The 18215-nt window shown below is 48.0% G+C and overlaps 1 protein-coding gene across 1 annotated transcript in view; it reads right to left on the bottom strand.

Moving 5' to 3' along the window:
- LOC121432359 (tumor protein D52) overlaps nucleotides 1-17425 on the bottom strand; it is a 94932-nt gene extending 77507 nt beyond the window's left edge. Inside the window, exon 1 of the mRNA XM_041630233.1 lies at nucleotides 17116-17425. Coding sequence (XP_041486167.1) covers nucleotides 17116-17134 — 19 coding nt within the window. The 5' untranslated portion in view covers nucleotides 17135-17425. The remainder of the gene's footprint in view (nucleotides 1-17115) is intronic.
- Nucleotides 17426-18215: the final 790 nt, after the last annotated feature.

Genomic DNA, 18215 nt, shown 5'->3' with positions numbered 1-18215 from the left:
CTAAGAACAGATATATACTATTACTGCCCAAAGGAAAATGGTGGTGGAGTGACCAAGTCCATCTTCTCCTAGGTGAAGAAAAGCATGAGGGTCAGAGGGAGGAGGGCCTGTTGTCCCCGGAGGGCCAGCGTGAGTGGAGGAATCAACAGGACCAGCCTTGGCCTCTCCTGTCCTCTAGGCCAGGAAAGATTTCAAGAGCTGGGGCCTAATGGTAGGTAGCATCCACGGTGGATGTGGCAATCCCACAGGCGCCACAGCCTAGGAGGGACCAGATTCCACTCAAAGCTGACTCAGAGTTCCTGCAATGCCATTAGGAAGGAGAAATCTAAACTTTATTGTATAACTTCTAATCAGTTTTTTTGGTTTGGGGTTTTGAGTTTTTTGGGTTTTGTTTTTTAATTATGATACCCTTAAGTCAGAAAAAGAAAGGAGCCAAGCCTTGGTCCCTTGTTTCTCTATTGGCCCAGAGTATGATCATTTTTAAATTCCAAATTAATAGTATGAAATGATTCTTCTATATTTAGAAACATCGCATATCTATGTGCAAATAAATTAGCCTTGAACTAGCAAGGAAATTAATAATAAATGAGCGAAGTGAACAAAATAGATTTCTGGGGAATTTTTGTCTTATTATCCTGCAAAAAGAAACAATAATACTTCTCATAAGGCATATTATTAAATAGATGCATGAAATCCTTCTTGCGAGTGGAGAAGGTGGAGAAATGGTGGGGGGGCTGGGAAGAGAGAGCAGACAGGGACGTGTGACCTGCGTGTGACCTGGGGCCACGAGAAAACACAGCTATCTAGAATCTCTGAGAAGCTGAAGTTGGCTGTCTTCCCATCTCAATCCATCATCTTACAGCAAGCTTGTGAGAAGACTATAACCCACGGCTGCTAAACCCAGAGAAATCTGTCGGGCTGTCTTCACTCGGAAGGAAAATGTTCAATCTTATTAAACCCCTGAAGCAACGGGCAGGACAATCCACCTGAGGCCATCGGGGCATGAAGGCTTCCCAGGGAGAGCAATGACCTGAAGAAAGGAGCTGCCTGACTCCGACATCAGGAAGCTGAATGAAGGCAGTTTTCTGAGCCAGAGTATTGGACAAATCTAGACTTGGCACCGGCAATCCTGTCACGTGCACACAAGTTCTCGCAGACTCAGCCTCAGAAACCACCAGCTAAATCTGCAAAGTCACGACGTCGCCAATTTTGCTTAAATGCCACCACCAAGTTAAATTGCTTCTCTGGTGACAAGACCACCCAGGGGATGGATAATACTTTCCTGAGACCAATGTTTAATAAGTGCCTCTCCTCTGCAATGCTCTCACACATAAAAATGAATTACTGCTTATAGACTAGGGCTGCCTGAAGGTCAAACTCTATAATATCACCATGAAAACGCACTTTGCATGAAAAGCCATCTTAACTAAAATCGGGCCCCTGCCACATAGCAAATCTGGTTATTCCCCTTTGTGCCCGATTTCTCCTCATTTTACAAACACCTGCAAAGGCCAGACTTCTCTCATCCTCTCCACTCAATGCAGGACAACAAGGCACTACCACTAAATCCAAAAGTTCTTTTCAAACACCCCTGGACTCTTCCAAAGAGAGCATCCCTTTTCGGCTGCCTCCCTTCCCCATCCCGACACGCTCCGCCTCTTTCTACCTCCCTGTTCTCCTCAGCCTTGTTCTCCTGGGAATCTCCCCTCACTGTCTCCCACAAGCACTCATCATTGGGGCCAGTCTCTACTTGTTCACCTCACCCCTACCTGCATCTCCACAGATTTCGGAAGCCTACCTATCTCTTAACTCACACCTGGAAGGGTCACAGCCCCGGCCTCCTCCTCTCTTTAGTTTCTCCATGGTCATCATACAGAGTTTAGGTGCCCTCAACTGAGACATTCAGCCCACCTTTCTCTTAGGAACGCCTCACCTTTGAACACATCTACACAGACATCACATAAAGACGTGGTGGTTTTAGAACAAACGTACACACTCACTGACACTCTTCCCCGCCAGAGATGAGGTCTGTCTACTTTCTCTCTCCTTGAGCCCAGGCTGGACTTGGCAACACAGTTCTAACTACTGGAATGAGGTGAAAATGACTACGTGTGACTTACAAAGCAAGACTATAAAAAGCCACACAGCTTGTGCCTGCCCCTCCAAGGACTCCTTCCGAGAAGCGCTGAGTAAGTACGTCCTTCCGACACTTAGACACCCCAGGGCCACAAGCAGATGTAGAAACGTGGCCAACAAACAGGTATCCAAGGACCCCAGCCTTGGAGTCTTCTAACATGGCCCCGCCCCCACCTGAGAGGCGGGGCTCGAGATGAACCTAAGCCCAGTCTCTCCTGCGCCGTAGTCTGAACACAGCTGATTGCAGTGGACCTATGGCCATCCCGTTAGTGCCTCAGCTAGGTTTGCGGGAGAGTGGGCCTCACAGCCTGGGCAATGGGAACACGAACTGCTCTCAATAAATGCATTACCTCTTTCCTGAAGTCTAGTCCTTCTGTGTTGACTACCAAAGCTTTTCCACATCCAGTATGAACTGCTCTTCTTTTCTCAGATTCCCACCTCAGTCTCTAGACATCTGATTTACTCTCCTGTAAGGCCTCCCAGGAACCCAACACACCCACACTCCACAGCCTTCTCAACTCTGGCCTGGATCACAGAGACTCGCCCTATCTGGCTTTCGCACGGTCTACTCAACCACCAAGTGACATTTCTTAACCCCAATTCCTAACCCTCAGTCACAAGGCCCTCACGCTCCCCAGGGTCAACGCACCTGCAGGCAAGGCCATTTCTGGGGCTTCCAAACTCTGTCTCTGTGTTCTGAGTCTTCCCCACGAACACTCTTCCTCCCTCTTCTGGCACCACTCACTCCTACCATACTTGGTCCTCACCAGCTCCAGCCGTTCACACAGCAGAGTGGCTTCAATGACACTGAATTCTCACAGCTCCTGACTGAGGTCCAAAACAAAGGTGGCAGCAGACGGAGAGCCCAGTGGAAGCTGTTAGTTCTGGTTCACAGATTGTTTTTGCTGCATCTTCATGTGGTAGACAGAGAGATCATCTCTGTCCTGTCTCTCCCCTAAAAAGGCACTAACTGGGCTGTGGGGATGCCTCAAACTGTACTTGTGTGCAAGCATTGTACCGAGTTCGATACTCAGAACCCATGGTTGGGGTGGGGGGAGTTGCTGTTAAAAATAAACAGCCAAGGTAGCTTGTGTTTGTAATCCCAGGTGGGGAGGCAGACCACTGGGGCTCCTTGGCAGTCAGCCGAGCCTATCTGGAGAATTCATGCCAATTAAAGACATTGTCTCAAAAAAACCAACATTGATCTCTAACCTACACACACACACACACAGAGGGAGAGAGAGAGAGAGAGGCATTAGCCCTATTCATGAGTCCAACCTTCAGGCTAAATGACCTCCCGAAGTCCTCCCCTCCAAATGCCACCGCACACTAGGGCACCAACACATGAATGGAGATTATGCGAACGTCCAGGCCCGCGCACTCTGCAAGTCCAGGTTCGGAGAATGAAGTTGCTGGCTTCCTCCCTGGCAGGTAGGTGGTTTTCCCATCATCCACTTCCCTTGTCTGTCAGTCCAGACTGCCCCTGTGGTGTGGAATTTCCTTCTGTCTATGTGCTGCTTTTATTGGTTAAGGAATAAATCTGTTTCAGCTAGTGGCTTAGCAGAATAGGGCAAAGCTGGAGTCCCAAGCAGACAGAGGAGATGGCCGCCTACACCCAAGCCTGCGGGTGGTCACCACATGGAAGTGTCTCTAAATCAACAACATTTCATCTGCACTGGGAGCCACTGAGTTCAAGTTCTCCACAGTCACCTAACTTGCCGCTTCAGGATCAGGAACACCTGTAGCTACTCAGATGTTCCCCTAATTTCACAAGCACTTGGGGCATTCTCAGTGTCAGAGAGGTGAGCTGACTTATCCAACGTCTCAGAACCAGAAAAGGTCACGGGAAATCTGGAACCCAGATGTGACTTCATACCCAGAATGCTTTCCTCTCAACACTTAAAATTAACTCTGAAGCGAGAGGACAGACAGACAGACAGGCCACCTTCTACACTCTACAGTAGCTATGCTACTGCCCTTCAAGGGAAAAGGGACACTGGGTGACTTCTAAATGATGTTAAGTTGGACAATGACATGCACGTCTTAGCCTGACACCACAGATCAGAAGCCCAGATCGGTCTGTGCCAAGCACTGTGCTCTGCAGAACTCATTCGATAAAGCAGCGTCACCACTAACGCCTGCCCCCAGGGCTTGTCACGAGTCTAAAAAATTAAAAATAAACAAAGTTTAAAAAAAGGAACCTCAATGCATTTAGTATGAAGCCCAGCACACAGAAAACACTCCAGAACACTCCAGAAATGTCGTCACACTAAAAAGACTCCAAACAACACACAAATGGGAGGCAGGCCTGAGACTTCGTTCCTCTGCACCTTCAGATTCCAATTTCGTTTTAATTAACCGTGAGGAAAATATTTCTAAAGAGTGTGCTGTGTCCTGCTCAGCAATCATGAAAACAAAACAAAACTGGTTTTTGATTCAATGTCACTTTCTGAGAAACCATAAGTTTAGGGAGAGCAGTGGTTTTGTGGGCTCTCCACAGTCAGCAGAGTAAATCTGGGGAAGCTGTGACCGCTGCCTATACCCTCACAAGCAGATGAAAACGGCAGTAGTGCTGAGAGACCCAGAGACAGCAAGCAGTGGAACTCTTGGAACTCTCGTGGGCATCACACCTGGGGTTCTGATGCAAATCGCTGTAAGTTGTGGGTTTGTTCTCCTCGGTTCTTAGAGCTCAGGAAAAACCATGCTCTGGAAATAGTAAGCTAGACATGACAGCTCACACCTGTGACCCCAGCACTTAGAGGAGTGAGCCTGAGGACTGCGGCGGGTTCTAGACCAGCCTGGGGTCTCAAAACAACAGACAGACAAATGTCCCAGACAGAAGCACTCTGTAAGGTTCATTGTTACAACTGTTCCATATTATTAGTGTATTTATAAATCAAACACTACCAAAACAACATACAAAATGCTAGCTGAATGTCTGGGCATCTACTAGGAGGATGATGTGGTTTGGATGAAAATGGCCCCATAGCCAGGCGATGGTGGCGCATGCCTTTAATCCCAGTACTTGGGAGGAAGAGGCAAGTGGATCTCTGTGAGTTGGAAGCCAACTACAAGAGCTAGTTCCAGTACAGGCTTCAAAGATGCAGAGAAACCCTATCTCGAAAAGAAGAAAATAAAGAAAAAAGAAAAAGAAAAGAAAATGCTCCCCATAGGGTCACAAGGAGAGGCACTATTAGGAGGCGTGTCCTCATCGAAGTGGGTGTGGCTTCGTTAGAGAAGAGTGTCCTTGGGGGTGGGCTTTGAGGTCTCAGAAGCTCAAGCCAGGTTTGGTCACCTCCTGCTGCCTGTGGAGCCAGATGTAGGACTCTCTCGGCTCCCTCTCCAGCACCATGTTTACCTGCCTGCCACCATGCTTCCTGCCACAGCGATAATGGACTAAACCTCTGAACTCTAAGTCAGCCCCAACTAAATGTTTTCCCTTTACAAGAGTAGGTGTGGCCACGGTGTCTCCTGGCAGCAATAAAATTCCAACTAGGACAGATGGCTTTAGACTATCCTCCACAGCAGGTGGGACAAAACACTCGACACACCCTGTGTCCAAGCAGCGGCAAAGCGTGCCTTTGATAAATGCTCCACAAGGACAAAGTGTTTTCCTTTTTCCTGGTCAAGAGAAACAGGCCCTACGTCCTTCACACATGTTCAAAGAAGCTATTCTAGAACACAATAAGGGGCCTGGGGTGTGGCTCAGTGGCTGTTGCCCAGCACAGGAGGCTCTGGATTTGGTCTCCAGCACTACGGAAATCAAGTTCAGTCCCACGCACCTATAATCCTAGTACCTGAAAAGGGGAGGCAGGAGGATCAGAAGTCCAAGGTCATCTACATCCGGATCCAGAGCAGCCTGAGATGTAAATAAATAAATAAACAAACAAACAGTACCAAGATCTCCCGTGTATCTTAGGCTGAGAAGACATGAGTAACACTGAAATATCAAAGAACTTGGTTTATTAAAGCAATGACATGGCGCCATGCCCAATACCCTCTGCTGAATAAAAACTTAACCAGCGCCGTCTACTTTATGCGCACATAGCACTTTTTACAAACACTGCAGAAGGAAAGCACCCATCTCTTCTATTTACAAAGCACATTTACTGTGGTTTATAGAAAGCTAGGAGCATATTAGGACATATATTCCTGCCTCCTGGCTGAGCCAGTCTCTCTCCCTGATTCTTAGCCTTTATTGTCTACTCCCGTCTGACTCCGTTCACTCTAGTGGTCTCTCCACTCAGTAAGTGTGTGATATGGCTCACACTTGTGAACTGCCTCTGGCAAACACCCACAATGAGTATGGAGAGGTGTTCCAGGGATATCTCCTTTCAAGCTGAGGTCAGACTCTAGCAGGCTGGATAAACCACTTTCTTTCCTTTTCTCGCCCTACTGGCTGGGCCATACTGTCCATGCTCGTCCACACTGGCTCCAACAAACTCAGGATGCAGCAGGGAACTCATGAGCCATTGAGTTCCCAATCTTTTATATGCAACTTTAAAAATTGAATGTGCATTTGTCTGCAACATGAAGCAGTGTTTGTGAGCTAAGGTATAGCTCACAAACGAACAGTTAAACCCACTGTTTTAGTACTGATAATGAAAGCATTTGAAGACAGAAGACAGACTCTAAGAAAGAAGTATCAAAGGTCACTTGGAGGAATACAATATGCCTAAAATGTCACCTAAAGGCATTTACTCTTAATACTAAATCTCGTTAGTTAAGTTGGCAACTTCTCTTACAGCATTATTTATAATAACAAAAATAACAGCCAACGAAGAGTAGAGACATCAGTGTCAACATACCAATGACAGTGTCACCAATAATTCCTGGGAGTCTCTTCAAGGTCATCACATGACACCAAGGAAATCAGGGTCACTTCTTGGGGTTCTTACTCTCATTAATAGAAGAATTTAAGACGGCTCTCTTACTGGAGTTTCCAAGAAAACCCCATGGCAGAGAAGCGATAGATCTCGGCAGCTGTCCGTGAAGGAAGATGAAGCAAAGAGAGAAAGCAAACTATGATGTTTTGGTTAAGCCACGATGTTCTGGTTAAGCCCCGATGTTCTGGTTAAGTCATGATGTTCTGGTTAAGCCATCATGGCCATCAGCCACATTGGCAAAGGAGCAACCAAATGAAGGTAGGGAGCATTAAAGAAAGAGTAAAAAGTTCCAAAGTAACATTAATATATATATATAATATAAGGTTACTTATATATATATTCCATATATATAATATATATAATATATAATATAAGGTTACATATATATAATATAAGGTTACATATATATATATATATATATATATATTCCAGTGCGCCAAAGAATGAGGGAGAAGAGAAGGAAGGCAGAAGTTATGACCTTCTGTGCCAGGACTCAGGAAGCAGACAGACCCCAGGGAACAGTGGATGGGACCAGGGGCAAAGGAAGAAAAGCCTGGAATTGGGAAAGGAAAAGCACATCATCTCATTAAGGGGTAATTAGTCCTCCTACCTCTTTGACAGCTTAAGGTGAAACTACCTCAGTGAGGAATGGTTCCTTGGCCAGATGCTAGATCAACCCAACTGGGTTAACTCTTAGAGGAGGAGACAATAGCACACAGCCACCTGACGGAGGACTCCATTTCTACCCATACCACAGTGAAGCATAAAACCATCATTCTTTTTAAACTGTGGTAAATTTCCTATAATCTAATAGCATCCAAAACAAATTATACACATTTGGTATGATTCTGACAAACATTATTGAAGGTAATCAATTTCAAGACACACACAGACTATGCTGTTGTATGCGACAGCATGCCTGTAATCCTAGTACTCAACAGGACCATGAGATCAAGACCATCCTGAGCTGCATGGTAAGAGAGACAGGGAAAGATATGGGGCAGGGGGAGAAGGGGAAGGGAAAAAGGCAAGGAAAGGGAATGAGGAGAAAGCAAACCAGTTTCTACAGTCAAGAAAACAGGATAAACTGCTGGCATTTCTTTTCAGTTCACTGCGAGGTTAACTGAAATTTCATTTGGAAATAAAATCTGGCAGGAATGGTAAAGAAGAAACTCGGACAGCATGGGAAAGGAAACATCAGTGAGGGAGATGCGCCTCCCACAGACTGTGCACAGCCTGTGAAGTTACCTGCTGTCAGTGAGCATGCAAATCAAAGAGGAAAAAACAGGCAAGAGTTTAGTGTCTGCTACAGCGGTGTTTGGAATAGGTGGGGGAAACCCCCAGGCAAGCAATGGTGTTGGGTGCCTGGGCAGCGAACTGTATGGGGGGAGGTTGAGGTGCTGAAACGCTTCTGCTTAAAATAAACTCCAGATGGAAGACTGAAATGTAAAAAAATAAAACCACCAAAACATAAAGTCCAAGTGAAGAAGGCATTTCTAGGAATGATTCATAAGCTAGAAGCTATAAATGAAAAGATAATTGCTTAGTATTTTTGCTTGGGAAAAACAATCACCATGAAGTCAAAGAAGGGACTGCAAGCTAGGAAGAGCAAACACCACCTCATCTCATGGATGGAGGTCGCACCTGGCAAAACAAGACAGGGAAACGCAGACAGTACCATGGAGAAACTGGCAATGACGACAGTTTAACGCTTTACCGAAAATGAAATATAAATGTCGTGCACATCCAAAGACGTGGATACATGTTCCTGTCAGAAAAAGATGGAGAGGTTCACGTCTGAGGCTGCGGCAGCAAGCTTACCACGAATGAGGTCAATACGGGCTACCTGGTGAGACCCTGTCTCCAAATAAAGGAGAAGAATAGGGAGGGGGATAGAGGTGCGGTGGTAAGGGGGGGAGGGGATGAGTCACCGTTCTTTTGTGAGATAAGCAAAGCTGGAAATGTGCAAGAATACCGACCACATGGTGTGGGGAAGCACGCGTTCACACATGCCAGTGGGATAACTGGCACTTCCCATGGAGCGGGACTTGGAACAATCAAAAGAGTCACACTCTTCTAAGAATTCTTCCCACAGGCATGATGCACACAACGCGTATTTCCTGCAGTTTGCTCCGGCAGGAAAATCCCAGCTCAGGACACGACATGCCAAGACAGGCTTCCTCTGGCTGTCAAGTTACCGTTCTACTGCTGTGAAGAGACACCATGACCAAGGACGCTGACTGGCAGGCATGGCGCATGAGCAGTGGATCCTGATCCACAAGCAAGAGCAAGAGTGGAGGAGAGGGGGCATGGAGGGCGGGGCGAGAGGGAGAGAAAGGAGGAGAAAGGGGGAGAGGAAAGAGAGGGAGGATGAGGGAGAGACTGGGCCTGGCACAGGGCTTTTGAAACCTCAACGCCCACTCCAGTGTCACACCTCCTTCCACAAGGCCACACCCTCCCAAAGGCCACACCTCCTCCCAAGAGGCCACACCTCCTCCCACAAGGCCACACCTCCTAACCCCCTCTGCAACAGTATAGGGACTAACTAGGTATTCAATACATGCGCCTATAGGAATCATTCTCATTCAAACCAACTTACTGATTGCTCTGTGCAAAACAAACTGAGCAGCAGTAGGTGCAGGAAGGCATTCTGGCTCCATCTTTTCATCCTCAAATGAGATAATGCTCCCATGAAAGCCCTCTCCATACCAGAGGCAAAGAAACAGAGGTAAGGAAGGGAAGTCCAAATGCTAACAAACCCCAAGCCTTTAACCCCAGCACTTAGAAGACAAATACAGGAGGATCTCCATGAGTTCAAGGACAACCTGGTCTACATAAAGAGAAATTTTTCCATACATGACATTTAAATGCCTATTAATGAGAAACAAGCTAAATATTGCCTATCTTAGACATAAAATAATATATGTATGAACAGGCATGTCCAAATGGCCTTAAAAATAAAACTATGGCGAGGCTTGGTGGTATTTGGGAGGCAGAGGCAAGAGGACGAGAAGTTTAAGGTCAGTCTAGAACTGGAAGAGACGTCTTTAAAAACAAACAAATAGCTAAGGAAACGGCTTAATTGGCAAAAGTGCTGTTCTCCATGAGGAACTGAGTTCAAAACCCCAGTCCATACTGAATGGCAGAATGCTTATTCTCCATGAGGAACTGAGTTCAAAACCCCAGTCCATCCTGGATGGCAGTGAATCCCAGCACTCAGAAGCAGAGGCAGGAAGATCTCTGAGGTTGCAGCCTGTCTGGTCTACAGAGCAAGTTCCAGGATAGCCTAGGCTACACAGAGAAACCTGTCTTGAAAAGCAAAAATAAAACAGCACCCATGTGAAAAGCAAGGTCACTACCAATGCCTGTGACCCCATCAGTAGGGACAGAGACAGAAAATTCACCAGCCTGGCTAAAATGTTGAGCTTCAGGCTCAGTGGGCGACTTTACCCGAAGAAGTAAGGTGGAGAGAGATAAAACCACTTGTTTTTCTCTGGCCTCTGAACACAAACACACATACAACAATGAAGCTGCTGGACACCTGGCTCACTGTCTGAGCCCTTACCTGGGTTCAATCCCCAGGCCCGGGTTCATCCAGCAGCCCCAGCAAAACAAAAACAATTTTATTTTCTTTCTATTCCTCCCCGTTTCTAATTTTTCTAAAATAAATTATTTTAACTCCCCCCCAAAAAACCACATATTTTTAGAGCTTAATGTTGGTGGGGGTTTTTTTTTCAATTTTCATTAACAACTTAGGTAACCTGAATCACCAGGCAACTGACCTCCACCTCTGACGCAGCACACAGAAAGACTGAAAGTTTTAGGCCAGCCTTGGCTACCTAGCAAGATCCTGCTGAATCAAACCACCAATCAACCAACAAATCGTTTGATCTCTTCTTTAAATTAAAAATGTAAAACCATGGTATCTTTACAGCTGGTACTCAGCCAGTCTCAAAAGAGATTTTACAATGGTCAACAAGGAAAGCTGCAAATTAACCCCAAGAGGGTATAAAATGAGCTTAGCCTGCAGCAAAGGCTCCTCCCAAGGATGCTTTGTTCTGCTCTGACATTCAGTTCAGAGAATCTGCTAAAAGACCTCAGCCACTCCCACTACTCAGCTTTCCCCCTTGGGACTGTCAGGCAAGCTGTCACAAAAACATACAAGCAGTAAGTGGAGGAAGCCTAAGGAAGATCCATGCAGACATATGGAAAGGGAGGGTGCTGAGCAATAACCTGGGCAGGCCGCCCCTGATGTCACCCGAGGAGACCTTTGGATTAGCCGTTCTTCTCTACACCTACTTTACTTTTAAATAAGTGACATCCCAGATCTGGGCTATATCTAAGGCTAAATGGTTAAAGAACAACGCATCATTCCACTGTTCTTCCCCTCTGCCTCTTCTCTCCTCAGGTTTCTGGCTCTGGTAACCATTCCTTTTTCCCTTTAAATACTATTTCACTGACAGGAACACCATGCTCAGGAGATGGACTGCGGCTGTCACACACAGTATCCCTGACAGGAACACGATGCCCAGGAGATGGGCTACGGCTGTCACAGTATCCCTGACAGGAACACCATGCTCAGGAGATGGGCTACGGCTGTCACAATATCCCTGACAGGATCACCACGCTCAGGAGATGGACTACAGCTGTCACAGTATCCCTGACAGGAACACCATGCTCAGGAGATGGGCTACGGCTGTCACACACAGTATCCCTGACAGGAACACCATGCTCAGGAAATAGACTACGGCTGTCACAGTATCCCTGACAGGAACACCATGCTCAGGAGATGGGCTACGGCTGTCACACACAGTATCCCTGACAGGAACACCATGCTCAGGAGATGGACTACGGCTGTCACAGTATCCCTGACAGGAACACCATGCTCAGGAAATGGACTACGGCTGTCACACACAGTATCCCTGACAGGAACCCCATGCTCAGGAGATGGGCTACGGCTGTCACACAGTATCCCTGACAGGAACACCATGCTCAGGAGATGGACTACGGCTGTCACAGTATCCCTGACAGGAACACCATGCTCAGGAAATGGACTACGGCTGTCACAGTATCCCTGACAGGAACACCATGCTCAGGAGATGGGCTACGGCTGTCACACAGTATCCCTGACAGGAACACCATGCTCAGGAGATGGGCTACGGCTGTCACAGTATCCCTGACAGGAACACCATGCTCAGGAGATGGACTACGGCTGTCACGGTATCCCTGACAGGAACACCATGCTCAGGAGATGGGCTACGGCTGTCACACAGTATCCCTGACAGGAACACGATGCCCAGGAGATGGGCTACGGCTGTCACAGTATCCCTGACAGGAACACCATGCTCAGGAGATGGACTGCGGCTGTCACACACAGTATCCCTGACAGGAACACGATGCCCAGGAGATGGGCTACGGCTGTCACACACAGTATCCCTGACAGGAACACCATGCTCAGGAGATGGGCTACGGCTGTCACAATATCCCTGACAGGATCACCACGCTCAGGAGATGGACTACAGCTGTCACAGTATCCCTGACAGGAACACCATGCTCAGGAGATGGGCTACGGCTGTCACACACAGTATCCCTGACAGGAACACCATGCTCAGGAAATAGACTACGGCTGTCACAGTATCCCTGACAGGAACACCATGCTCAGGAGATGGGCTACGGCTGTCACACACAGTATCCCTGACAGGAACACCATGCTCAGGAGATGGACTACGGCTGTCACAGTATCCCTGACAGGAACACCATGCTCAGGAAATGGACTACGGCTGTCACACACAGTATCCCTGACAGGAACCCCATGCTCAGGAGATGGGCTACGGCTGTCACACAGTATCCCTGACAGGAACACCATGCTCAGGAGATGGACTACGGCTGTCACAGTATCCCTGACAGGAACACCATGCTCAGGAAATGGACTACGGCTGTCACAGTATCCCTGACAGGAACACCATGCTCAGGAGATGGGCTACGGCTGTCACACAGTATCCCTGACAGGAACACCATGCTCAGGAGATGGGCTACGGCTGTCACAGTATCCCTGACAGGAACACCATGCTCAGGAGATGGACTACGGCTGTCACGGTATCCCTGACAGGAACACCATGCTCAGGAGATGGGCTACGGCTGTCACACAGTATCCCTGACAGGAACACCATGCTCAGGAGATGGGCTATGGCTGTTACAGTATCCCTGACAGGATCACCATGCTCAGGAGATGGGCTATGGCTGTCACAGTATCCCTGACAGGAACGCCATGTTCAGGAGATGGACTACGGCTGTCACACACAGTATCCCTGACAGGAACACCATGCTCAGGAAATGGACTACGGCTGTCACACACAGTATCCCTGACAGGAACACCATGCTCAGGAGATGGGCTACGGCTGTCACACAGTATCCCTGACAGGAACACCATGCTCAGGAGATGGACTACGGCTGTCACAGTATCCCTGACAGGAACACCATGCTCAGGAGATGGACTACGGCTGTCACAGTATCCCTGACAGGAACACCATGCTCAGGAGATGGGCTACGGCTGTCACACACAGTATCCCTGACAGGAACACCATGCTCAGGAGATGGGCTACGGCTGTCACACACAGTATCCCTGACAGGAACACCATGCTCAGGAGATGGGCTACGGCTGTCACACAGTATCCCTGACAGGAACACCATGCTCAGGAGATGGGCTACGGCTGTCACAGTATCCCTGACAGGAACACCATGCTCAGGAGATGGGCTACGGCTGTCACACACAGTATCCCTGACAGGAACACCATGCTCAGGAGATGGGCTACGGCTGTCACACACAGTATCCCTGACAGGAACACCATGCTCAGGAGATGGGCTACGGCTGTCACACACAGTATCCCTGACAGGAACACCATGCTCAGGAGATGGGCTACGGCTGCCACCCTATCACAGCGCTCAGGCTCTTACTGACATAAGGGAGTCCTTGCATATAAATATTTATTCAGTAAAGGAGACAGGAGGGCTTTGTTGTCACACAGGCGTGCTCCAGTAAGCAAGTGGCACAGCGGTGCAGCGTAGGAAACACCATCCACGGTAAGTTCCCTGCCCAGCTAACGCCTGAGCATGCTTGGAGAGCAGTATGCAGAGAAGGTATTTTTGAGATCCCTTGCAATAGAAAGAGAGCATGGTACCCAACATCTAAACAAAAAGTAGAAAAATAACCTGGGCATAGACTACAAAGTATCAAAGAACATGACAGAAATTTGTTTATTTTAAGCTTATAGGTCTATTAAGGGGATTAGTAGCAGCCAGACGGTGGTGGCACAGTCTTTTAATTCCAGCATTTGAGCAGCAGAGGCAGGCTGATCTCTGTGAGTTCGAGGCCAGATTGGTCTACAAGAGCTAGTTCCAGGACAGGCTCCAAAGCTACAGAGAAACCCTGTCTTGAATAAAACAACAACAACAACAAAAAGATCAGTAGCAAAATATACGGCACCAGCATCATACAAGGAAATCTAAGGCCTTCTCAAGAGAGTTCATGTAAGACAAGAAGGGGACATTTAACTTAAGTCCTTTAGTCCCAGCACTCGGGAGGCACAGGCAGGTGGATCTCTAGGAGTTCAAGGCCAGTCTGATCTACAAAGCAAGTTCCAGGATAGCCACGGCAGCTACACAGAGAAACTCTGACTCAAACAAAACAAAACAAAGAAGAAAGGAAAGTTTTAGGAATATTTTCTAACTGCAAGCTCTCTGGTGAAACAAAATAATCACAATCAAGCCAAGTCAGACCAGATTAAAAGATGTCCAGATTTAATTAGACACCTGCACTCCCAGGTGGCCCTGAAGGGAATGAGAAGTCGCCAACTGTGACCACCAGAGAGAAAAAGGGAAAACCACACATTTATTTTCTGGCGAGTAGTTTAAATAACCCTAACCCATGGGAGTGGTCTTGAACTTTCCTGGGGAGGGGGATCAAGGTCAAGGGGTACAGGGGAGGGGCCTCCAAAGATGGAGGCCAGCAGAGGCTGGGATTTATAGAAAAAAGAAAATGTAAGTCCAAAAAGTTTATGATTTAGATTGAAATACTCTGGGGACGAAAAATAATGACCTTACAATTAAATAAGGACATAATCACAGTTTGCTACACTGCATCCCAGCCAACACTGGGATGCTGGTGAGCACCAGATTTGAATCCACACATCTCACAGGCCAGCCCTTCGCAAGAAGCCGGGCAGTGCAGGCACACTCCTTCAGGGCAGACCCACCTGCACTGCCAGTTCAAAAGCCCTTACAGGTAAGGTTATCTGGCCTGCTCAACACAGCCTTATCACAGAGAAAAGGAAGTAGGAAAGAAAAAAAAAAGGAGCAGGAAACAAAGAGACTGAAAAGGGAACTAGGGAGACAGAGGGTAGCAGCTGGAAGCAGCCACACAGACACTTCAATCCAAAGCATCAACAAGCCTTGCTGAGTACTTACATTCCCTGGGGTCTGGCTGATGGCAGGAGGCCTGTCACAAAGGTTTAGGGAAATTCCTAGCAAGAATAAGGCAGCTGGCCTTCCCCCCCACACACACACTCTCCAAAGGGGCAGGGTGTCCAGCTGCAAACTATGACAGCAAGACAAGTGACTATGTCACACACAGGAAACACTTGGACACTACGATGACTCTCCTTACAACTCCTAGAATTAGGAACTTAAAAATCCCATAAACCACACAGTGCCTTAACCGGCTGAGGCAGCTGCTGGACGAAAACACGCAGTCCATTGCGAGCCTCCCAGACACCTAAACCAAACAGCACTTTGGCACACTTCAAAGTAACAAGCTGTTACTGAAAAATATCAGCATGTTAAACGTGGCAGTGCAAAAACACATACACAGACACGCATGGAACACACAAACCAATCACATACACACGTATGTTTTACCCAGACAGTCTGCATGAAAAGTCAGATGAAATAATACTGGTTTATAAAGGTTTATAAAGACAAACTTTCTAACTCTTTGACCCACAAAGGTCAAGTTACTTAGTTAATTCAGTCAACCACACAGGCTGAAAGAGGAAACACAACCCCCAAAAACCAAAAATCTAGACAATGTGTGTGCATGTGTAAAGGTACATGAGTAACAAACTCATGAGCATATAACATATTGTATGTTAGGTTTATAAACACACACAGTGTGAACTTAGAATGGGGGGTTACTAGGGTTAAAATTCTACCTTACAAATTAATCGCAAATAGAATACAGTACAAGTAAAATATGGTTTTATTTATATTTTTAATAACTCATGCTTGAAACTCATACCAAAGGCAAACACCGGCGGCAAGTAAGCAGAAAATGAAGTGTCCTACCGGGGCACACAACAGGAACGATTCCTAAACCCACTTCGTAAACACTGGGTATTTTCTTTAGCATTTGTAAACCAACCGTCACCTATACCAGTTTCACAGCAGCGCTCTTCATTGTAGTCAATATTTCAATCGAAACCCACAACCTACTCTGGCCACATCCCCATTATGATTCTATTCCTGGCGATTTCACTTGAGTTGCTGTCTTAGGAAGAAAATAGAAAGCCGCGGTGCACGGAATCTCTAAGATTCACCTGGGCACTAAAATCCAGACCATGAACGCTCCCTTCCCCCAACCAAGCAGACAGGCAGCACTCTACAGTTTCGGGACTCCTAGTATGACGAATATCTACATCCAAACACTGTGGCCATTGGCTCAAAGACCACCAAGAATCCTAACTGGCAGGTAGGAAGACTTCTCAAGTCACGGTCCCACCTGAACCCCATCACTTCCAGGATCTGGCGGTGACCCTGAGGCCAGCGCGCTGCCTGAGTGGTCCTCCCAGCGCGTAGCCTAGCACCTCCGCCGGCTCTCGCTTCACTTCTCCTCCCCAGTACACTCGCACGCGATTGCGCACACCCGCTCGAGCACGCCGGAGCACACTCGCTCACACTCACGCTCCAGCGAAGAGGCCCGTTTGCCAGCTCCGCGCTCGTGAGTGGCTCCCAGGCTGGGCCACCGAAGCGTGCCGGGTCGGGGTCGCCCAGACGCCGCTCCGAGGCTCCGCGCGGTCGCCAGGAGCCTGCCACCGCCTACCTTGCTCGCCGCGGTCCATGTCTGTGCCACCTCGCTCCCGGCGCTCCGCCCGCCGCGCTCCTCCGCGCCGCTCCGCGCTCCGCCCGCGGCCGCCGCGCAGTCCCCACCCCGGGCGTTGGCGCCGCCCTCCCGGGAGCCGGTCCCGGGCGTCACCGACCACCTGACCGCGACCTGTGCGCTCCGCCACGTCGGCGCGGGCGGCGGCGCCGGGCAGGAGTCCCGAAGGTCGGGAAAGGCCAGGGAGGGGCTGAAAAGGGAAGGAAAGGGGACTCCGAGGCTGGGCGAGCAGCTGCGAGTCGGTGGCGTTTGCACTTCGTTCGCAAGTTTGAGAAGCCGAAAGTTTCCTCCCAGGCTTCTGGCCTCGCGACTGCCCCTTTCTCCGCCCCTCTGCACCTGCTCGAACGGAAAACCCTGTTTGCAAGGTGGAACGAGTCATTTGGGTGACTTAGTGTTCTTGAACCATGGCCATACTTGATTCAGAGTAAATTCTTATTACTGTTGAAGTGTTTATGTGTGTTATGTATGTATATGTATATATCAACATTAAGGTAAATTTGGCATGGAAAGAAATGCTATAATATGAAAAAGAATTCGAACTACATACGTCTGGGAGTGTAGCTTAGTGTTAAAAGTGTAGATGTAGCATGTTCGAAGATGGTACATTTGAGACTAGCATGGAATATAACAAGATGCAAGACCCTGTCTCAGATTTTAAAAAGAACGCTTGCCTTATCCCTTCATCTCTTGAAGAGTTTACATACTCATTCATGTATGGAAATGTTCTCGTTTTTCTTCCTGTGTGGGAACCCGCGTGTCGCACCGCTGAAATACTGCCCAGGCAGGACCTTGTAGCTGGAGATAGCTCTCCAGGAATAAGCAAGGTTGGCCTAGTTGGGGCTCCTTGTGTCAACTTGACACAAGCTAGTGTCATCTGACAGGAAGGAACCTCAGCTGAAAAAATGCTTCCTTGAGATACAGCTGTGAGGCCTTTCTCATTTAGTGACCAATGGGGAAGGCCCTGCCCATGTTGGGTGGTGCCATCCCTGGGCTGCTGGTCCTCCATTCTCTAAAGTTAGATGCGCAAGTCATAGAAAGCAAGG

The sequence above is a fragment of the Microtus oregoni genome, unplaced genomic scaffold (assembly GCF_018167655.1).
Source record: "Microtus oregoni isolate MIOR12 unplaced genomic scaffold, Mior012 000034F_ref0000314, whole genome shotgun sequence".
Classification (NCBI taxonomy): Eukaryota; Metazoa; Chordata; class Mammalia; order Rodentia; family Cricetidae; genus Microtus; species Microtus oregoni.
This window is presented reverse-complemented; position numbering and strand designations above follow the sequence as displayed.